This window comes from Cynocephalus volans, chromosome 10 (genome assembly GCF_027409185.1).
Source record: "Cynocephalus volans isolate mCynVol1 chromosome 10, mCynVol1.pri, whole genome shotgun sequence".
Classification (NCBI taxonomy): domain Eukaryota; kingdom Metazoa; phylum Chordata; class Mammalia; order Dermoptera; family Cynocephalidae; genus Cynocephalus; species Cynocephalus volans.
In genome coordinates this window covers 89713514-89737063 of record NC_084469.1, presented here as the reverse complement: position 1 = coordinate 89737063, position 23550 = coordinate 89713514, and the positions used below count along the sequence as shown (strand labels likewise).

At 51.4% G+C, this 23550-nt stretch overlaps 1 protein-coding gene across 5 annotated transcripts in view; it reads right to left on the bottom strand.

The window, feature by feature from the left end:
• The window catches only part of WTIP (WT1 interacting protein), a 103751-nt gene extending 80428 nt beyond the window's left edge, over positions 1-23323 (bottom strand). For 3 of the 5 annotated variants that reach the window (XR_010024637.1, XM_063111751.1, XM_063111752.1), the window contains exons 1-7: positions 22520-23323; positions 17847-17948; positions 11002-11069; positions 10785-10847; positions 10487-10617; positions 9689-9740; positions 8904-8972 (exon numbers count right to left, since the gene is read on the bottom strand). Coding sequence is in view for 4 of the 5 variants with exons in the window: in XM_063111751.1 (XP_062967821.1) it covers positions 8904-8972; positions 9689-9740; positions 10487-10617; positions 10785-10847; positions 11002-11069; positions 17847-17948; positions 22520-23186 (1152 nt within the window). In the remaining variant the exon portion in view is untranslated. Of the gene's footprint in view, positions 1-5985; positions 6167-8520; positions 8608-8903; positions 8973-9688; positions 9741-10486; positions 10618-10784; positions 10848-11001; positions 11070-17846; positions 17949-22519 lie in introns of those variants that run through there. The other 2 variants (XM_063111748.1, XM_063111750.1) reach the window with 2 other exon arrangements.
• Between the last annotated feature and the right edge of the window lie 227 nt (positions 23324-23550).

Genomic DNA, 23550 nt, shown 5'->3' with positions numbered 1-23550 from the left:
TGCTGGGCAAGGGACTGGACACAGCTGTGACCACTGCAATCAGACCCCACCCTCATGGAGAGGAAGGTCTGGTGGAAAGGTGACTCTGGGATTACCCATGTGCAGTATAATGACAGACAGGGATGGGGGCCTCAGCATCCTAAAAGAACTCTACCCAATCCAAAAGTCCCCGTCAGTTGCTGCACCTCTTCCCAACACACTCAAAGAGTTGGCCATTCCCGAAGCCCCTTCTCCCTTCCCTCCCCTCATCTCAATGGGCTCAGATCTATTTTCCCCACTACTGCACTGAGACAGCTTTGTTCATGGTTGCCAGTGATCTCCATCTTTCCAAAACCACTGCCCAAGCCCCATCCTCCTCCCTCAACAGCTTCACAAGGCTGGCCATCCCTTTCCTTCCTGAAGCCCTTTTTTCCACCAAGTCTTCTCTGACACTACCGTAATCCCTTCACTCCCCACCACCCTGCCTCACTGGCTGCCCCTGCTCTGTCCCCTCTACCAAGGTATAAATGTTGGAACACCTCAGGGCTCTGGCCTGGGCCCCTTCTCTTTTCTGTCCCACTCTCTTTCTATGTGATCTCATCCATGACTTCAAATACTGGTATAAACTGATGGCTCCAAAACGTGTATTTCCAGCCCTGACTTCTCCCCTGAGCTCCAAACTGATACATCCAACTGCCTACTCCATGTGACGGGTGTCTCCATGTGGCAAAACGGGATTTTAGACTGACACTCCCACACAAACCTGTCCTGTGACTTTCCCCTCTGGGGGACTGTAATGCATCCACCCAGGTGCTCATTCCAAAAGCCATGAGTTGTTATTTTTTCCAATCTGATCAAGTATAGTAAAGTCTTTAAATATGTATCTTTAAAAAAAGGAGAGAAGGAAGGAAGGAAGGAAAAGAAGAAAGGAGGGAGGGAGGGAGCTGTCCAAACCACAGGTCAGTGCAATCTTTCCCCACTGACCCCTAGGAGGGAGATTCTCGCCCAGCCCCACTCCAGCATGGTCTTCCCTTAGGACCCTGTGACCTCTCCCCCTGAGCCCTGCATGCCACAGGGTCAGCAACATCCCCGACTCCCAGTCCACGTGGTACAGGCCTGCTCCTCTTGATCTCCTCCATGACAGACAGAGCTCCCTATACCTCCGTCTCTGGCAGTGGGGCTACCTTGCACTCCCCATAATGGGGAAGGGATTCCCCCAGTGCCCAGGGTCAGAGTAGAGGAAGCTGCCGGGAGAGGAAGGAGGGACCTGAACCAGGCAGGGCGATGGGAAGAGGTGGTTTAGCGACAGGCAGAGACTCAAAGCCCCAATCTGGCCTCAGGGACAACAAATCCTAGCTGAGATCCACACAGCTCAGGAATGTGGCAACACCAGGCCATGGGCCAGGCAGAGGGCCCTGCTGAAGATGCCTGGAAATCCTCCTTAGCACCATTGGCTCAGGTGGAAGATGGAGTCTCCAAAACAATTTGGGATTGAAGGAGGGTAAGTAAACGTCAGGCCTAGTAAAATGCCTCTCCTTATCCTCGAGCCCCACCCTCAGCGTCCACAGGGCTGACAGTGGAAGGGGGACTGATGGCCAGGCACTGCCACAGAGAAGGGAGTGAGCCATGAGCCAGCTGTGTCCTGCAGGTGCCTGTGACGGGTCTGAGGGGCAGGTAACCAGGCAGGTAAGGCAGAGTTTGTGGGACAGTTGTGTAACCAGCAGGCAGGTGTGGGTGACCTGGGCAGGTCCACCTGCACAGTAGACATGGAGGAGAATGTGCGCTGGGTGTGAGGTGATGGGAGTGACAGGTGGATATATAAGAGGCATACAAACACCACTCACTACTGACCACTTCCCTCGGAAGTGCCAGGTATACCAGGGCCACAGTGCCCCAGCCCTGGCCTGGGAGGCCCAGAGAGGCATGATGTCCTTGGGGAGCCTCCAGGCCCTTTGCCCTCCAGGGGAACCCTCCTCACAGGTCAGGAAAGGGCCCCGTGGGACACACACCACAGGTGTAGGGAGGGCATCCCAGCAGTGCCCTCGGGGCCAGGGAAGAAGGTGGAAGGAGAGCAGGGGCCCTCCTATGCCAGCTGTAGTCCCCTTGGGCTCTCCAAGGGTCTAGACACTTTTTGGTGTCTCTGTCTCCAGGAACCAGGGATTTGGGGAGCCTCCCCACCCCAACCTTAGGCCATATGGCCCCTCCCATCCTTGAGCACCCTGACCCAGGCCTGCTCCCAGCAGTCCCCACAGTCCCCCAGGGCATGTGTACATACACACAGTCTTCTCCCAACCAGGCCCCCACTACACCCATTCAGGGTGCACACACACCACAGGGGTCTTGCAGGGCAAGTCCTCCAGACCTGCACTGGGCAGCTCCTCCCATTCCCAGATGTGTTCTCAGATCCCAACCCAAGGCTCTCCTGAAGCTCCTCAAAGGCTGAGCCTCCTCTTACCCTCTCCCCTCCCCAGTGTGATACCTGAAATCCTTGCCGGCCTCCTGGCAGACAGGCCCACAGCTCCCCAGACCTCTGCTGCTGCAAGTCCCATGCCCAGCCCCTCCTGGACCCCTCCACAGCAAGGCCACATGAGGCACTCAAGTGAGCCTGCAGTTCAGCAAGCTCCATCTGTTTCCTAACCAGAGGCGCAGGAGGCAGTGACCAAGGAAGAACGGGGGGCAGGGGCAGCACCACCCCCTCCCAGCCTGGGGCCATGAGGGCAGACCCCATGCCCAAGACCCACCTCTAGGACTCTCCAAGAGCTGACCACCTCAATCCAGCCATCTCACACACACCCAACATCCTTTTCCATTTGTGGGATCACTGAGGCTGAGCCCCCATCCAAATTTCCAAATCACCTGGCTCTGGGCACCCCACCTTTTAGGAAGAGAAGGTAAAAGGACTCCAGGCTCTGTTGGCCTCACTCAGAGTTCAATCTCTCTTATTCTCCCTCTTGCTCATTCTCCCTCTCAGTATCTTTCTCCTCCTCAGTCTCTCAGACACAGTCCTCCCCCTCAGTCTCTCTTATAAAACGTCTCTCTCCCAATCTCCCGATCCCTCCCTCATGATACTACCTATTCATTTTCTCAAATACTCAATCTCTCACACAATATCTTTCTCAATCTTTCTCATCTCTCTCTCTCCTCCTCCCCAACACACACACACACTCTGCAGCAGACCCCAGCACAAGAGGCCTGTGCCCCAGGGCCTGAGTGCTGACCGTCCTAGCACAAGGGCATGCTTGCACGTGCACGGCATGCGCACGGGTGCACACGCTTCTTGTACATGTGGTATAGAACTTGTTTAAACCCCGTTTTCAGGCCATTATATTTCACCTGTGGCTCCTTCATTGGGCAACTCAGGCTGGACTTGAACATGTAAATCAATTGGTGGAGGTCAGGGGGAGGTCAAGCTGAAGGCCAGGGCAGGGTCTGGCTGTGGCTGTAGCACCCACTACACGCCGAGCACTGTGGCGACAAGAACGAACGGCCCAGGCAGACCCTGTCCTGGACATCTCATGGGGAGTCAGACATTAAGAGAATAACTACTCTGATACATGAAAGAACAACAGTGACCAAAGGCACATTGGGGGTGTCACAGGTGCCCACATCAGGGGAGACACCCTGGGGGAAGGTGGGTTTTGCACCCAGGGCTGGAGAGCCATCTCCCTGGCTCGGAGTCTGGCTCTCACACTGCTTTCTCGGCCTCAACAACCTTCAGATCAACGTATCCCCTGAAAATGGACTGCAGAGGCTGCTTTAAGCAAATGAGCTTGGAGAGCAGGGACCAAAGATTCTGGGTATTCAAAGAAGAGTAATCACTGGGAGCCTGACTTCATCATGTTGCTGAGATATGAGGGATCTGCCAAGGAGCGAAAGCACTGGGGGGAGTGGCTCCAGGCAGAGGGGACTGCTTGTGCAAAAGCTGTGGTATAAGGGATAGTGATGGTCTCCAGTCCTGATGGAAGGCAATACAGGGGGCCCAGGAGCCTGGAGAGAAAGACTAAGTGTGCCCACTGTCCCACAGGGTCATGCACTCCCCAAAGTATGTCATGTGGGCCGGAGGCAGTGGCTCCAACCTGTGATGACTCAGACCATCTGGGTGGGGGAAGCATGGTCACCAAGACAGAGCAGGCAGGGAGCGCAATGGTGATGCCGTGGCTGGAAGAGGAGGGACTACCTCCACAACTGACACAGAGAAAGAAATAGGGTGGAGGTTGCAACAAGGAGAACCAAGATCAAAGCAGGTTTGACATAGGAAGCAAAAAAGAGGGTAATCATAAGAAAGCTTTGCAATCAATTAGCTAGAAAGCAAAGCAGCCCAGCTGAAAAGACAGACCCAGAAACTGAGCCTCCCATTCCTGGAATTTATTCTCCTGACCCCACCGGCTCTTGGTCATCCTCCAAGAAACCACCCTGATCATGTCAAAGTCCCCTTCTTCAGACACTTTCCCCGTCTCGGCACTTATTACTGTGTTTTAAGTATCTGTTTAACCATCACCAAAGTCCCCACATACTTGCTCCCTCAGCCCACAAGGGGGCCTCTCAGCTCCAGACCTCAGCCCAGCAGGACCCCAGTGGCTGCCACATCCCTCCTGTGCACCCCCTTGGGCATGCCCAGACACCCCATCGTTGTTTCTGACTAATGATTCTACCAGCAAATAGACCTCGAGTCTCATTGTGGGGGGAGGTGGGCAAGAGCAGCAGCCAAGAGGCAGTTCAGAATCTCACAGGAATATATGGACTTCAGTCAAAATATCCCGTGAAAAGCACTGCCAGTTTCTCATGACAAGGGGCTACCCACAGGTGTAAATCCAACACAACTCATCAGTGAGAAGCTTTCAAACCCCCAATGCTCACGGGTCTTTCAGAGAGAAAACTCATCCACGTTCTCCCAAACTGTATTTCATGAGGTCACCGCTCTTAGGACACTGACACACAAAACTCCACACTATTCTGAAGTCTGAAAGGCAGACACACATTGTGAGATTTTAGAGGAATTTATACAAAAATAGTTAAACTACAATGTTCTTACCACCTGAAACCTAACTACATGATGTACAAAATGAACATTTGTGAGTTTGCTGAAATTTTCTTAAGAAATGACAACCTTGGTCCAAGTTCGTAAAAGAAAACTATATTCTTTTAAAGAAAAATGAAAACATCCTCAAAGGAAAAACTTAATTTAAGTCAAATCGTATCCTTTCGTCGTGGAGCCTGATACAGTGCGCGCATACGGGTGCTGTCCCAGGGCGCCCCCTCGTGGTCCCTCTTGCCAGAGACTCGTGGCTGGAATTGTGCACGAGCAGAAGCTCCTCCCAACCCACCCCGCTAACAGTGGGGCAGGGGCAGTCCCCACATTGGGAGCGGTGGTAGCGGGGAACAGGGCAGGAATTGTGGCTCAAAACACTCATCAGAGTCTCCATGGCCAAATCCAACAGTGACCGCAAGGGCCAAAGGCAGTGCCCTTGCAGGCCCCGTTCCCCCAGGGTGTCATTCCTTACCCGTCCCTGTGACCCCACTCAAACAAGGCACCCTTCCCACCCACCAGCGGGCAAGGTGCATGACACAAACGCGCGTGCCCTCTGCCAACCCCCACCTTCCGGACCACACCCTGCCCCGGGACCGCGCTTCGAGGGGCTCCCAGGCCCCTCGCGAACAAGGGAAAGCAGCTCCCGCCGCGAGGCCAGGCTGCGGAGGCGGCCGCGTCACCCCGCGCCCCCAGACGGGCGGCAGCCCACTCCCGGCCGGGTTACCTACGGCCGGGGCGCAGGGGGTCCCCAGCGGAAAGCCGGCGGGGGGTGGGGGGGGGCAGCACGGCTGGAGGGAAGCTTGAGGAGGCACAGGCGGTGAATAAATAGAAATAGCTTCAACGCGGGGGTCCGGCCCCTGCGGACAGGACAGCAGCTCAGTGGGAAGTGCGAGGTGGGGGTGGAGGTGGGGTGGAAGCGGCAGCCGAGCCCACCCTGACGCTGCCCTGGGCCACCCCTCCCCCCGGCCCGCCTCCCACATCCACGCCCACCCGGCCCACCCCAGGCTCGGCTCCTGCTCAGAGCTCGGTGACGTGCACGGCTGGTGAGGGGAGCGGGCCAGGCCGGAGGCGCCGCAGGTGGCAGCGGCGACACAGCAAGTGGCCCTCCAGGGGGTAGCAGCGGCGTCCATCCTCCCCGCTCAGCTGCAGCCCGCAGTCCTAGGGAAGAACACAGCCCCCGGCCCCAGAGTAAGCAACGGGGCGCGAGTAGGGACACATCAGACGTCATGGGGGGGGGCAGATCTGAGGACGGTGGCTTTTACTGTGTGAGCGGGAGGATCAGGAGCCCAGTGTTGACCACACCAAACTGGAGGTGCCCCTTAGACATCCAAGAGAGAAACCTAGGGAGGAGGAGCTGTTTACAAGTCTGGCATCTGGGCTGGAAATGTGGGCATCAGCATAAAAATGTGATGGTTTTTAAAAAGAAAACAACAGATGACCCCTCCCAGGGAGTGCGGATAACTAGAAAGAAGAGGACAAATAGCTGAGCCTTGGAGGCTCCAACATGAGGAGGAAGGAAGAGGAGCCTGAGCCAAGGAGGCTTGAGAAGAAAATGAAAGTGAGGAAGACCAGGCCAGGCAGCCCTAAGGCTAAGTGAAGAAAGCATGTCCAGCAGGGAGCCATGAGTGTGCGGGAAGCTGCTGAGGCCAAGAAGGCGACATCTGAGAAGTGCCCAGCAGATTCCACCCCCACGGGGTCACTGGAAGGGGGTGGCGGTCAGAACGCCCGACCCAAGTGGCCTTAGGAGACAACAGGAAGAGAATTGGACACCAAGTCAAGGAGACTGGCTTTATGTCCCTTATCTGGCTATTTTTGCCATGGCAGTTTCCGGGGCCAAAATGCCTCTCAGCTTGGACATTTGCTACCCAAAAGACACCTGCCCCTGCCCCCCACCCCCATGCACAGGAAACTGAGCTGAGCTGCTGCGATGGAGTCACAGTCTCAGGTACCAAACCACTCTCAACCCAGGTCTCCTCCCTGCCCTGCCCCAGACACTGACAGGCCCTACTGCTAACCACTACACATCAGAGAGGGGAGGAGTAAGGGGACCTAGAGATCCTAGTTCCCATCCAACTGCTTCCCAGGGGGACAACAGCACTGCACCTCACCTCACAGCCCCGCCAGCAGCTCAACTTGCTCCTTGACTCTCAGCACCAAGCTCTTGGCAAGGACTGTGCTCAGCAAGCCCAGAGGACGCCACAGTCCACAGGGCAGCCAAGCATGCAGAGGGATGCTGAGGCCCTATTACTGCCAGAGGGGGAGCCATGTCCCCTCCGCAGACCATACCTGCTCCTCATCCTCCTTCCCACGTCCGCCAGCAAGACTTCTGCTCCCACTGGGCCACTGCCCCCGCCAAGGCAACCTCATGGCAAAAGGATCCTTGATTCCCAAAGCAGATTTCTCACTGACACTCCCTCCTGCTCCTCCTGCGGCTCTGCAGCCCAGCACACTCTTCCTGGTTTTCCTCCTGCCTCTCTCCTCAGCCTCCCTTTTTGCCCACTTTGCCTCTACGTGTCCCTTAAGTGTCAGTGTTCCTTGCGCTATCCTGAGCCTCCACTCCTTCCTCTTCAACTCTCCCAGGGAGACTTCATTTGCTCCCCTGGCTCCAGCTGCCATCTGCATGCCCAGGATAGGACTCCTGCTTCTGGCCATGACATAGAAACAGGAATTGCCTTTCCACTCCTACCTTAACCAACAAACAGAAAGGCTAAATATATGAAACAGTCACTCTCACCCTGGACAGCAGGCAAGGCAGGTCAATAATCCCTGAGAAGAGAAGCCACTGAGGTGAGCCCTACCATTGCCCCAACTTGCCACCTGGAGGATTTTCCAGGCTGCCCAAGAGAGCCCAGTGGTCTCCTTGAGTTGAGAATCTGAGGAGGCCAAGGTGACTAGAATTCATGGAGCATAGCCTCAGAGAGGAGAAAGCCCTATGCAGATGACTCCCAAATTCCTGTCTCTGCCGGCACAGTCATTGAACTCCAGCACATCTAACAGTCTACTGGACATTGCCATTTGGATGCCTCTAGCTATGAGAACATCTCATCCTGTCGTCCTCTTGCCCTCAGTCTCTGCTTGGGACCTGAGAGTCATCTCCCAACCCCAAACTCCAGCATCCAGTCACTCACCACTTGCAGTCCCTTCTGCTGCCTAACTACTGCTCTGCTCAATCCTCTTCCCTGTACCAGGACCACAACCCTGACTCCACCAGCCTCCTCAGGGACCCCTGCCCCACTCCCTCTTCCTCCATTTCATTCTCTGCATGGCAGTGAGTGCCTTGTCTAAAATCCAAAGCCAATCTTGTCATCCCTTTCTGATCATTCTCCACTGCCCAGAGTGTAAGTGCATACTCCTTAGCTCATGTGGCCTTTTGTCCTCAGTTCCTGCCAAATTCTCCAGCTATACAAAACCACACCCCCACATTTGTACCAAAGCACACTCTGCTTCTACTACTTAGAAATGCACTTCTCGCTGCCTCCCTAGCTAACTCTTATTCATCCTTCAAATCTTACCTTGGGTGTCACCCACTCCAGAAAGCGCCCCCTGATTTTCCAAGGCCTCCTAGGTACTCTGACAAGTCTCCCGACAGGATTCATCACCTTGTGTGGACGTTGCAGAGAATACGTTTTTCCCATGACAGCAGGGAGTGTCTGTTCTCTGTTACATCCCCAGCACCTCATATACTGTAAATAGTAAATATCTGATCGAATAAGAAATAGGGCTGAAAGAGAATGTGTCTTAGGGAGAAGAAAGAGGGCTCCCTGGGGGAGGATAGGGAGACTGGGGTAGAAGTCATAAAAGAGGAGGTGGGGCCACAGAAGACCTGGAGAGGAGGAGACCTGCGTGGGAAGGGGACTGCCCTGGCTGCCGACCTTCTGGGAGGGCCCAGGCTCACCTCACAGTGATAGCATTCCACGTGGTAGTCTCTGTCCATGGACACCACACGGATGGTTGTCTCACAGCCCTGGAGGAAGAGACAGGGTACATGCACCATAAACACACTGGGACTTGAGGCGAGTTGCACGTGGGAGCACACAGATACACAACACGCTCTTGTTACAGTGAATGTGCATTCACGCTTGTGTGAGCACTGACAGGGTGCTTCCGAGGGACTGGAATAGGCACCTGTAGGTGCACACAAATGGCTGTGCATGTGCTTCAGGATCCTCCCCGGCTGTCACCGACAGCCCGCACACCTGCCCATGAGAGTGTCACATGGGTGTCAATGTGTGTGCACACATTATTCTCACTTCTCTGGAATCAGGAAAGACCACTGCCAGTTCTGCTTCCCCAGGCACATCTGGGACAGAACCAGTGCTGACGTTGGGAAGACCTAGGGCCTGAGAGAGCCACACCACCCAAGGGCAGCTCTTGCACAGACCACATCCTTCTTGCCTCTGTTTCCCCAGCCCACCCAACCTCCACCTGCTGAGCAAAACAGACCCAGGGAACGGCTCTTACATCAATGGAGAACAGAGTTGAGGGTGGCAGCAGGGGCCACTGCTTCTCTCTAACTCATGCCTGGGGACACGTGCACCTTGTGTGCACAGGCACAACACACATCCCTCAGCCCTGAAGGACATGGAGCAGGAGCAGCTGCTCACCCCTTCCACTGTGGCCCAAGACCTGGGACAGACCCTGGGCCAGGCACCTGACCATCTCCAGGTGAGTGGTTCCTACCTGTGCAGGGAGGATAGGACGGGAACAGGAGGCACATTTTGGTGCAAAAACTCTGGAGGAATAAAAGGAAACCAGAAGTGACCAGCTGAGTGACCAGAGGCCAAAGGCACAAGGATAGATCCACCCATAGTAACCCCATCATGTGGCCCTGCATCAGGACCTCTTTCCTTATGTGGAGACCTTTGGTGGGAGAAGGGCAGCTTCTGCAATGCCATCTTGCTATTGGCCTTTTGTCCAGCTCCCACTTCACTTCCACCCCAGCCCCTACTCCAGGATGGCTTCAGGTTCTGTCCTGCCATCTCCCTCATGCATCCGTGGGAGTTTCTGCCACCTAATATCCAGGTTTAGACCACCCCTAGCAGGGACCTCTGTGAGACCTGGTTCTACCCTGAGTGCCGGGATGTGTGCCCAGCACTAATCCCGTGCAAGTAGCACAGGACCAAAGCTCCGAGGACTGAGCCTGTAGCCACAGCAAGGGTACCAGACAGGCAGGAGGAAGAATCTGCAGAGACCCCAAGCAGAAGAGGCCTGGGCATGAGAGTCCCTGACATGAGAAGGAGGGGAGCATGCAGACAAAGGCAGGGAGAGGAGGCAAGAGATGGCTGGTGGCAGAACCACCCGAGATGAGGACTAAAGGCAGAGATCCATGCCCTGACCCAACCACTGAGTGCAAAAGGGGAGGCTGGAAGTGAAAAGGCCAAGAACGAAGAGCACAGACAGGCAGCCAGAGAAACGCTTCCAGGGAGGCACAGGAGACAGCATGAGTCACACCTGCTCTCCATGGTGTCAGCAACTCACGTGTGATAGTCTCTGACACAGTAGATGTTGTTCTCCACATCCACAGTGAAGGGCACCCCGTCCAGGCACTCGTTGCACACAGAGCACCGGAAGCAGCCCGGGTGGTAGGACTTGCCAAGGGCCTGCAGGATCTGGGGATGGGAGGCACTGAAGGGTCAGCACAGGTGGAGGGCTCAGCACCGCCCCCAGGAGAGGCTCTGGCTCTGAGCCCCTGGCAGGTCTGGAATAGGTAAGAGGGTGGGGTCCTCAGACTCCGCCCATGTTAGAGGGGCTCCAGGAGGCTGGGGGAGGTTCTCACCATCTCCATGATGAGGTGTCCACACACGCTACACTTGTCAGCGGTTTGCTGGAACCCGGAGTACTGGGAGAGGACACAAGATCCAGGATATTGTGTGACAAAGGGGCACTCATCGCCCAGCCAGCACCTGCCTCCTGGCCTCGGGTCTCCACGTGAGGCAGGAGGGTTCCCACCCTGCTCCCACCATGGCACCGCCAAGGGCACAGCCTAGACTCACCAGGAAGTCCTCCTGGCAGTATACTTTCTCGCCCACATTGTAGAACGCCTTCCCACGGAGTCGTCTCCCTGCAAGGGCGAGAATTGAGAAGGGGGTCCCTGGAATGCTGGAAACTAGGGATGGAGCCCCCGCTTCCATCTCTCAGCACCCTCCTCCAACAGATGTGAAGTTGGATTATGGGTAAATTTTTAAATCTCCTTTTAATGTCATGTTATTGTTATAATAATAAACATTTCAGAAAAAAATTAAACAGAACACATTGTCATCGGAACTATTGCAAGAGATTGTCAAAGCAAATATATGAAGAACTATTTTTTAAATGAAAATTGATGTTTTGACTAATAAACACAGTCGCTTTAAGATCAGTTGAACTCAGTAGATTTTTCAGAATGAATCCTCTTAATCCATGAACATTAGAAGTACAACTTTCACCAAGTGAAGGACCCCAATATGAAAGAGACATCCTTGTCGAAACAACAGCCATAACAGACTCAGCAGCGAGCTGTCAGAGGTGTTGCCACCAGTGTCAGGAGGAATCTGATGAATGAAAAACCCACTGCTAACACCAGACATAACGGTGAAATTTTAAATGCTTTTCCCCTTAAGATTCAACATTGTACTAGAGGTTCTAGGTGGTGCAATAAGACAAGTGAACAAAAGAAAGACATAAAGATGGGAAAGGAAAAAGTGAAACTGTCTTCTACCACAGATGACACAACTGTGTTGGGTAGAAAATCATAAGCAATCTATTAAAAAAACTACTAGAATAAGTAAATTTAGCAAAGTTGCAGGATAGAAGGTCTGCATATGAAAACCAAATGTATTTTTATATTCTAGCTACAAATGGTTGGAAAATAAATTCAAAATGTTTAAAACTGCATTTATAATGGCATCCAATAAATGAAATACTAAGGGATAAATTTTATGAAAGATATGTACAACCTTATACTGCAAAACCAAACTTAGCTGAGAGAAATTTTAAAAGACCTACATAAATAGAAAGATATACCGTTGCTGGGAGACAAATCTCTGTTGGGTGTCTTGCATTTCTGCACATCTTGCAAACAGAGGGCTGATAGCTCTCATTCTGGACTACCTTTTCAAGAATGTTTGTAGAGCAAACTCCTTAGAAGACAAAGATAGCATCTCTCTCTGGAGCAGGTTTGCTTGCTGTCTAGTATAATAAAGATAAAATGTTCTTCCAGGCCTCCAGGACAAGGATCAGATAGCTTTGCTGGAAGCCCATTATAAATATTGGAGTTGCCTAAGTTCAGGGTTCCTCAACCCTGACACACATCCATTGTGTATGCAACATCTACCTTGGGTCACACTACATTCCCTTGTGGGACTCAAGAGGGAAGCATAACATGAAGCTACAAGCTACTACAAGTGGCATGGGCTTCATGTTCTGCTTGCCTCTTGAGTGTCTGACCCAGGAGCATCAGGTCTTCTGTCAGCATCCATGAAACTATGGTAGGTTAACTTGTCAGCATGCAAAGTAGGGTAAAATGTCAGACCCTTCATAGTTCATGACAGCCATGTTCACAGCCTCAAATGTTATTAATTAAATATTAATTCTCCCCAAATGCTACCCAATCAAGACCCAAGCACTCTTTTTTCTTTTTTTGTAGAAACTAACATGCCAATTCTAAAATTTATATAAAACCTAGACCTAGAATAGCCAAAATAATGTTTAAAAAGGTCAACAAACCTGAAAGACTTACACTATCTATTTTACAGACTTATAGTAATCAAGATAGTGTGATATTGAGGTAAAGGAGAAACAAAAAGACCAATGGGACAGAATAGAGTCCAAAAATACATCCATAAATATTTCAACACACATGCAAGGAAGAAAAGCAAAGTCTTTTCAGAACATGGTGCTGGAACAACTGGATATCCTTACATAAAACAGAACAAAACAAAAAAACTCAACTCCTTACCTCACACCATGAACAAAAATTAATATGAAATGAGGTATCAACCTAAACATTAAAGTTAGAAACCTAAAACTTCTAGAAGAAAACACAGAACACTATCTCCATGACTAAAGGAGGACAAAGATTTTTTAAAACACAGAAAGCAATAACTATTATCACATACAAAAAATTGCAAAATTAGGCATCATCAAAATTTAAGATTTTTCATCAAAAGACATCATTAAAAATATTTTTGAAAATTCCACTAGGAGAAAAGTCACAAAACATATATCTGACAAAGAATTTGTATTCAGAATATACTCATATATATGTAAACTCCTACAACTCAAGAATTAAGACAAACAAGTCACAATAAAACAAATAGGCAAAAGCCTTGAACAAACTTCACAAAAGAAGATGCATTAATGGCCAAAAAGCAAAAAAAAAAAAAAAAAAAAGGTGCTTAACCTCATTTGTTATCAGGAAAATGCAAATTAAAACCACATGGAGAGGGCTGACCCTGTGGCTCGCTCGGGAGAGTGCAGCGCTGGGGAGCACAGTGGCACTGCCGAGGCCACAGGTTCGGATCCTATTTAGGGCTGGCCGGTGCGCTCACTGGCTGGAGCGCGGTGCAGGTGACACCAAGCCAAGGGTTACGATTCCCTTAGCAGTCACAAAAAAAAAAAAAAAAAAAAAAAACACATGGAGATATCACTTCATATTCACCAGAATGGCTAAAATTAAAAAGACTAAAATACCAACTGTTGGCAAACACGGAGACTAACCCAACTCTCTTACATTTCTAGTAGGAGTGCAAACTGGTATGACTCCTTTAGAAAACAGTTTGGCAGTTTCTTATAAAGTTAAACATGCACTTACCCTATGACCTAGAAATTCCACTCCTTGGAATTTACTCAAGAGAAATGAAAACATATGTCCACAAAATGAACTCTACAAGAATGTTCAAAGAACCTAGTATCTATCAACAGTTAAACGGATAAACAAATCGTGGTCATACATGCAATAGATTCCTATTCAGCAATAAAAAAAAGAAATGCATTTCTATCCAGCTATTCAAAATAAAAAGCAATAAAAATCCATGCAACAACATGGATTTTTAAAAAAGGACATGCTCCGCAAAATAAATCAGCCACAAAATGGTATGTATGATATGAATGCATTTATATGAATTTCAGAACAGACAAACTAATCTATAGTGGCAGAAATCAGATTACTGATGAGCAGGTATGATAAACTGGAGTAGTCTGAGAAAGGGAAAGATGAAAGTTTCTAGGGTGTTTAAAATTTATCATATCTTTGTTAGGGGTGTGAGTTACATAAATGTATACATCTGTCCAAAATCTTTTACCTATATAATTAAGATCTGTTTGTTGTATTGTATGTAAATTGTTATCAATTTAAAATGATAACAAAGACAGACAGGGAACAGATTCTGCCAGAATAAAGAAGTACTCAAAGAATGACCAAGACATATCCAAAGGGCACAGAAGCCAACTTGAAGGGACTTTATCTGCTCAAATTTGGTAAAATTTGTGCATCAAAAAGAAAAATGACGGGGCCGACCCCATGGCTCACTCGGGAGAGTGCAGCACTGGGAGCACAGCAGCGCTCCGGCCGTGGGTTCGGATCCTATATAGGGATGGCCAGTGCGCTCACTGGCTGAGCGCAGTGTGGGCGACACCAAGCCAAGGGTTGCGATCCCCTTACCAGTCACAAAAAAGACAAAAAAAAAAAAAAGAAAAGAAAAATGACTGTATGGCAATACACTGCATGAGTACATAAGAATACGCATTGAAAAAATTTTTGCCTCTATTCCATTTTTGAATTTTTTCAACTCAATTTATATTAAGGAAAAACTTACCTTAATAAAAATGTTTAAAACATTCCCTGAGAAAACGTACCCTCAACATAGACCTCAGCAAATTCCAGCAGATAGACTTCCACAATCGAAAACTTCAAAACATATGATCAAACAAGGTATCATAATCAAAAGTGAGGAGAAACAATACACAATAGAAGCAGCATTTCAGACATCACATATTGAGATTATTAGACGCAGCATACAGAATAGGTAGGTATGTTTAACACACTTACAAAACAGGCTGGCCAGTAAGCTCAGTTGGTTTAGAGTGTTGCCTTACAACAACAAGGTCTTGGGTTCGGATCCCTTTTCCAGCCAACCACCAAATTAATTAATTAATTAAAAAACAGAAATAAAAACAGACATCCAAAACATAAGACTAGAAAGATTTCTTGGACAGGACAGAAAATGCAATAACAGTGAACGCACAAAAAAGATAAAATGGACTCATCATTTTCTGGAGGAAAAGGAGGCACCTCTTCTAGAGATGGGGAGACTTTTCCATAAAGCACTTAGCACATCTCCTTGTGTCCCCCATTGACCAGATCACCTCACACATTCATTCCTGAACCAATCCCTGTGGCTGGGGGGCGTGCTGTGATTTGATTGACTGACTTGCCTGAGTCTCTGAACAAATACTGTGGCAAGGCGAGAGGAACTCAGGCCCACCAGCGGATGTGGAGGGGAATTCAGGTTTCCCTGAAGCACACGAGGCTGTGTGAGGGAAGGCTGGATACTGAACATAGCGAGGAGGAGGAGAGAAGCAATGCTGTGAAACCACCGAAAGTGTCTCCAGCACCGACTTCCTCATTCTGATGTAGTTATCTAAGAAAAGGCATGTAGGAGGTAAATTTTCTGAATTCTGAAATGTCTAAAATATCTTTATTCTATCCTCATACTTAACTGATATTTACCTGGGAACAGATTTCCAAGTTGGAAATAATTTTCACTCAGCATTTTGAAGTCTTCTGGCAGCCAAAGGTGCTACCAAATTCTGATGCCATTCTGATTCCCGTTTTGGTGTGTGTGATCTGTCTTTTCCTTTTGGGAGCTCTCAGGAAGAGGGCTGCCATGTTGCACAGATCCTTCACACCCGTTCCACTACAGCCTCCGGGAGTGGCTGTGGACTGCACATTTCCAGGGGGCACCATTTACATACACAGTGAATGGTGCCCCTAAAGTTGTGCAGTGCAAGCAGCCCAGCCTAGGATATTCTGTTATGTCTGGTGTAGGCTTTTTGTCACTGGCTACTCTGGGCACTCACTAGCTCCCTTCTTCTCCTTACTGTGTTCAGGATCCAACCTTCCCTCACACAGCCTCATGTGCTTCAGGGAAACCTGAATTCACCTCCACATCTGCTGGTGGGCCTGAGTTCTTCTTTCCTTGCCACAGTATTTGTTCAGAGACTCAGGCAAGTCAGTCAATCAAATCACAGCACATCCCCCAGCCACAGGGATTGGTTCAGGAATGAATGTGCGAGGTGATCTGGCCAATGGGATACAAGGAGATGTGCTAGGTCCTTTACGGAAAAGAAGTCTTCCCATTTCAAGAAAGTGAGCAGAAGAGATGCTCCCTCTTCCTCCAGACTAGTGGAATGCCAACTGAAGTCTCTAGCTGCCTCAGACATTTAACCACTATGAGAGAAGTTACCCTAAGGATAAACCCAAAGCCAAGGGAAACCCAGCCAAGCTAACCACAGAGCCTGAGCCACTAGATCAATCCCAGCCTGAAGCCAGTCCTACCTCTGGGCTCCTAGTTGACTAAGCCAAGAAATATTCTTAGAGTTGAAGCCTCCTCAGCAGCTTCCCTATTATCTGCAGCTGAAAGCTTCCAGGAAATCATGGATTTGATCCAGAGAGTATATACAGGAAGGCACAGAGTGAGAACCACACAGGACCCTGGGGGCAAGTGACACAGACTGACGGGCCAGCAGCCCCCAGTAGAAACTCAGTAGAATGCCCAATATAATGGAACATTTGAGTGAAAAAAAACCCAAAGATATGAGAAAGCAAGGACATACAAGGGAAAAAAACAAAAAAATAGATCTCCAGTAAAAGTAAAAAAGACTATAGAAAAAAGGGGCTGTAATCACAGTACAATTCTTGGCTCTGTGGTAAATAATACTTATATAGTCAAAGTAATATATTAAACTGGGTTTGCTGATAACCAAAACTTGTGATATGAATACATTGAGAAGACGGAAGGAGAGAAGGAGTAATGGATGGTATAAGAACCTATTCCTCATTATTACAGCAAAAATAAGTAGATCATGTCTAAGACTGAAACATCATGAAACAGTAGTATATGCTTATTAGAGATATGAAGGTATCTGCTAAAAGAAACTGCTAAATAATACTAACTGGCCGCCTCTGGCGAGTGGAACCAGGAAAGATACGTGGTTTTTTGCTAGTGCAAAAATAGCTTCTCAGGACTATTTGACTTAACACTGTGCATGTATTATACTTTAGTAAAATAAAATATTAAAATGATTAGTGCAAAAAAATAAAAGATGTCTGCTTAGATGTCTGAAGAACCCTGAGAAAATCAAGAGTGCAGATTTATTAGGGTGGTTGGATTATAGTTACTTTTTTCTTTTTATAACTTTGTCTAGGTTAAATTATAACATTTATAGTTTATACTGTGTGTAAAATTGTGACAAAAAATAAACTGCAGGAAAAAGAAACATGACCCCTACTTCCACACAGGCAGAAGGCCCCTCACTGGCTTCATACCCCCTGCCAGGCAACTGGGTGCCACCGGTACCCTGTCTAGAGTGGAGGTTCCAAAGCCAAGGACAGAGGGACAGCCCTTCCCCACAGCCAGCAGAAGGCTCCTCAGTGGCTCCATGCCTCCCTCCCCAGGCCCAAGCAGATCTTCCCAGGGACCTGGGCCACTCAAAGAGGCCAGGCCCAGAGAGAAATAAGTCATAACCCATCTGCCCAGGAAGACTGACCAGCCTCCTCCACACCCCAGCCTAGGCCACAGCTGGGTGGCCCATCTGCCTGGGACTTGTGGACAAGGGCGAGGGGGAAGGGGTTACCTACCGCAGGAGTCACAGGTGAAGCAGTCAGTGTGATACAGGCTCCCCATCGCTTGGCATGCCTGCCTTGCTCCATAGATGCCAAGCCCACACTTGATGCAAATGCCTAGGGAAGAGAGGCAGGCGAGAGAAGTGGTTGGCGCCATGGATTGCAGTCAGGTGGACATGCATCTGACTCCCCATCCTGGTGTTGCCCACCTGCCGGACCTTGGGTGAGTTCACTTCCCTAAGCCAACAGCACTCGGTTACTAATGACTAACACTAGCACCCACGACTTAGGGTTTGCTGACTTTGTTGGTGGAGGATTCAAAGAGTTTAGCACTTGCTACAGTCACAGCTAACTGAAGCCATCCATCATAACTATTATCATATATTTACACTTAGAAGTTGTTCTAAGCCCCTTTACCTATGATCTGCTCTTTGACTGAGGGAAAATCCTTTCTGCTGTCTATGAACCAAATCCTATTCTTCAAAATAAAAATACGTATCTTCTGACCCCGACACAAAAACCGAAGAGCACACAAGCACACCCCAGGGCAGCAGCGACCCTCCCCAGCCACTCTTTCCTCATCTGTGCCACAAGTCACAAGGGTCATTCATTCTCTCCTTCAGTCAGCACACAGACATTGACGGCCTTGCCACATGCCCTGCAGTTTGGGTGCTGGAGATTCTGTACCCAAGTCCCCACCTTCAAAGAGCCTGCATTCCAATGGAGGAAGACACTGTCCCCAGTGGGGAGAAGGGCATGTTCAGAGGAGTGCAAAGACGGCCTAGTGGAGACCCAGATAAATGGAGAGAGAGGCAGCTACAGAGGTTGTGACCATGCCTTGGCTCACCAACAGCTACTCTGTGGAAAGGCAGCCCCAGCAGCATTAACAGAGATTCTAATTTTTCAAGAAAAGCTAGAAATCTAGATCTGTATGTGCAATCCTTCCATAACCGAACTTACTAACCTAAGTGCTTTGAAAACATGGAGGCCAAACCAACCATATCTGTAGGTCTCCACGTGGGACCCTGACTTTACCCAGTCTCCCTGGGCAGTTCCATCCTCTCCCAGCACCCCTGCCAAGGGCTCCTCATGCTCTGCTCCAACCCTGACACCATCCTGAGTCAATGATCCACCTCCCAGATGGTCCCCAGACATGCCATGTCCAGAACAGGGCTCCAGATTCCCCACAAAACAGATCTGGCCTCTGGTTTTCCCCTGAGGAAATGGTGCTTTTGTGTACCCAGGATCAGAAAGCATCCAGATCTACCCTCTCCTCATCGCCAACTCTGAATCTGTTTCTCTGCCCCATTCTTTTTTTTTTTTTTTTTAAGGTAAGGCAAATGAAGCAATGGGAGTGGAGAAGGAACAAAGAAATCTGTAACTGGTCACCGCACTGTGACCCACCCTCTGCCCCCTAATCGTGACTTCATTCCTTTCCCCTCACTCCCACCGGCCTGATTCAGAAGGTCCATTCTCATGCAAACAGCTCCTCCCTGAGTCCCAGCCTGGCCCCCAATAATCCAAGCCCCAAACCACAGCCAGACTTATCTTTCTAAAGTGAAAGTGATGTACCCTCACTTCCAAGAGTAATGGATCTTCTCTCTCGTCCATCAGCTTTGAATATCTGGCCTTGTCATTTTCCTGATTAAGTTACTAGAATAAACAGTGAGAAGAATATACTCTTGGCTGCCTCTGGGAAGCAGGATAGGAGAACGGGCAAAAGGGAAGGCTATTACCTTGTTAGTAGTTTTTGGTTTTGCTTGATTTTTCTCTAAATATGTACTTGCATCAGTTCAATAAAAATACACTGAAGGAGAACCAGGAGTATGAGGTGTCTCAGAAATTAAGGGAGCAGGACATTTTGAGGACAGCCTGCTCCACACTGGGGGATACAGCTGTGAGATCCAGGCACACAAGGGCTGGAAAATGCCCACTGGGGCTGGGGCGTCACCAGTGTCCTGCGTCAGAGCTGGGTCAGTCAAGTGAGAGGAGACAAAGCAGATGGCTGAGGGGAAATGAGAAGTTCTGAATAAGCAAAGACAACCTCAGCAAGGCACTGGGATGAGAAGGTGAGATGAGGGGACTTTGTGATCACTACGTTTGGTAGTTTTGTTTTTGCTTTTTTCGTCTTGTTTTGCTTGCGTCTGGCTGGTATGGGGATCTGAACCTTTGACCTGTTGTTTTAACACCATGTCTAACAAACAGAGCTAACCAGCCAGCCCTGCCCTTTCTCTTTTTTCCCTTAGTTAAAGACCCTTGTACATATTTATGACCAAAGGAAAAGGGCAATGGAAAGAAGAAAGCCAAAGATGGAGGAGGTGGAGGTTGGAGATGAAGGACCCTTACCCTCTTAGCAGGAGAGTGAGGCTGGACGTGGATCAGCAGGTGAGGAACAGGAAGCTGATGGAGACAGACTGCAACTGCTGACGAGCAAAGTAGAAAGCAAAGGCATGGGCAGAGGAGAGAGGAAGGTTGTGGAGGGAATAAAAGAGGGAACTGACCAAGGCTTAGGGTGACGGATGGTGCCAAGACCACTGAGGTGAAGATCATAAATCTGCCACGGTCCCAGGGGCTTCCTCAGAGCTCACCATGCCCTGCTATGGGAAAGGCGGGCTGCAGCCCCAACTCAGAGGCAGGGTTTTGCTGGGCAGACAGTGATCTGAAGAATCAGAGGGACTGGGGAGAAGCAGGCTGGAGTCAGAACTGAAGACTGCTGAAGAGCAGGGAGTGGCCCTGGGAGTGGGTGGCTGAAGAGAAGGCAGGAAGGTCACCAAAGCTAGAGGTTCCGGAAGCCCGAGGCTGTTGGCTGGCTAATGGCAGTACAACTTGGGGAGGAGAGAGGGGAAAGTTCCAAAGACATCAATGAATAGCAGAAAGAGATCAAGAGGTCAGCTGGTACTAGAGCCAGAGAGAGGAAGGGATGAGGGATTGTGCAAAGAGAAAAAACACACTGAGGATGTTTTACCAGAGAGAGATCACTTGGGCTCATGCTACCTGCAGACTCCCTTTTGTAAAATTCTGTATTTTTCAGGTTGAATTATATGAAATTGCTACTTTCATAGCTCAAAAAAGTCAAACATCAACAGAACCATATAGTTCAAGCAAATAAGTTCCCCTTATTTTTAAAAAATGGGGAAAATGTTACCTAAATCTTGATTTCAGCTTCTCTTGAAAAAAATAAAGACCTATCATGATTCCCCTCACAGTGCCATGTGGCTACAACAGGCCAGAGCTGAGCAGCAGCTGTTCTTTAAGAAGGACTGCACTCCCCCCACCCATCCACCCCCCTCCCCAGGTCTTTTACTATCAGCCTCTCACTTCCCATATTACCTGCCTGGGACTGTGGCCACCCAGCTTCACATAAAGATTCAGGAGTGGCTAAGGAGGCCAACAGAATGCAACCCTAACCTTTCAGGCTCTGTAGGGCACAGGGGCCAGAAAATGGACCGTCTCCCCTGTAGTAAGCACTGGAAAGTGTCCCCTTCAGAAGACAGCCCCAGCTGTTCCTAACTCACCTCCGTTCTCCCCAGCCATCTGACAGCAGCCACAAGACCTGCCAAACCACAAATTTTAACCCTGACCTCTCAGCTGTGAGCGGTTCCCCATCCCAAAGGCAAGCCAACCCTTTACCCTTGACCACCACCTGACTCTCCCTGGCTGCAACTCCTGGGAGCAGAGTGGAACAATCTCACAGACTCACTTGCCTCCTTGTGCTCACATTCTTCCCTCTGCCTGGAATGGCCCCATCGGCCTGTCACACACAGCCTCCTCATCTCTCAAGATCCAGTTAGGGCAGTCTTGAGCTGCTAGCCGGACTGAACGCACAAAAGATGCAAACCCCAGAACAGCCTCAGTCCCAGACATGATAACCACCCACCCCGCTTGCAAAGCTTATCAGGAAAGGAGAGAGAGAGGCTCTCTCCCCAAGCCCCACAGTATTTCTGCCTCCTCCTCCCACAATCTCACCCTAAGAGCTGTCCAAAGGACTAGGGACCAGGGAGTCAGGGCCGGGCTGGGAAACGGAGGCTGTCAGAGATTGGTGGGCTTTGCAAATGCAAGAGAAGCAGGACTGCTGCAGGAAACAGCCCATATACATACACAGCACAACCCAGAGGAGGGCAGCAGCCCATATACATACACAGCACAACCCAGAGGAGGGCAGCCCAGGGTGACTGGCTTGGTCCCCATCTTCCCCGGGGCGGGCTTTTTCCTCCCTCACGTACTCTTTACCTCCAGCCACTACCACCATCAGAGCCTCGGTCAGGTGGGGTCCAGTGGCACCTAGGCCACTTCACCACCCCGTTCCTGTCCACACCCCTACTGCTGGAGGGGAGGGAGCACGGACGGCGGGAATCCCTTGTGCCGATCACGAAGCCTCGGGTAGGATGAGCAGAAGCAAGCGCCAAGAATCAAAAGAAAAGTATCAGACAAGGGCTTATTCTGCCTATTAACCTTTTTTCTCTAAGTCAGAAACGGCATCAGCGCACTTTGCCAGAACCCCTTCCGCGGCGAGAGACCTAGATGCGCTGCCGCTGAGGGAAACAAACCCCAGACCCGGCGGTTCGCTCACCCACACATCCTCCGCCACGGCATCGTCGCCGGCTCCCCAAGCCCCCGGGAGCCTCCCACCTCAGCCTGGCCCCTTCCCCGACCCTCGGACCCGGGCCGGCGCGGCCAGGCTCGCTCACCGAAGTAGTCCCGCGCCGTGCGCGCCTCCAGCGCCCGCTCCAGCTCTCGAGTGAGCGCCTCCAGCCGCCGCTCGGCCGCGCTCGGGCCGCCCTCCCGACCCGGGGGCAGCTGGAGCGACGGCAGGGGGAAGGGGCTCGGCCCGGCAGGCTCCGGGGAGCGCGCCGGCGCGGGGCAGGCGCCGGGAAGGAGCAGGTCGGCGTAGGCGCCGGCCGAGCCGCGGGAGCCGAGGCTGGACACGCTGGAGCGGGCGCTGCCCACCGACGGCGGCCCGGGGCAGGGGCGCGGGTCCGAGCGGCCGGAGCGCGGGCTGCCGTGCCGCTGGTCGTAGCCCAGGCTGATGCCGCTGGAGCGGGCGCTGCTGCTGCCGCCGCCGCCGTCGGAGCCCGCCAAGCTGGCCCGCGGGCTGCCCGCCGGCTGAGCGCCGAGCTCGGGGGCCGCCGCGCGTCGCGGGCCTCTCTCCCCGCGGCTCAGTCCGTCCGCCCCGGCCTCGGGTCCGCCGCCGCCCTTGCCTCTGCGGCCCAGCGCCTGCGCCGCCTCGTCTCCGGGCCCAGGCCGCGGCCCCCGCCGACCCCGGCCCGGAGAGTCGCCGCCCGGCTCCAGCTCCCGCAGGGCCAGCCCGGCCAGGAGCAGGGCCGCTTCGTCCGCGGCCGCCCGGGAGCGCTGCATGGCCCGGCCAGCCGGCCCTAGCGCGTCACCTCCGCCTCCGCTTCCCGCCGCCGCTCCGGCCGTGCCGCCGCATCGTCCGCCCGAAGCCCGGAGCCCGCCCCGGGACCCCTGGGCGCGGGGCGGGGCGGAGCCGGCGCCGGGCCGGGGTCGCTCCGCCGGCCGCGCGCGGGCCGGGGGACGCGGCGCTGCGCTCCGTGGCGCGCGCGGCGGAGGAATGTGCGCTCGGAGGCGCCGGGCCGCGCCCCCTCCTCCCCGCGGCCGCGCGGGGGCCGGAGGGACTCCTTTGCGGGGGCAGGAATGCGAGGAAGGAGACGGCGCTGCGGCCTCTGGAATGTGAGGGGAGTGGCGGCGGCGGCGGTGTCCG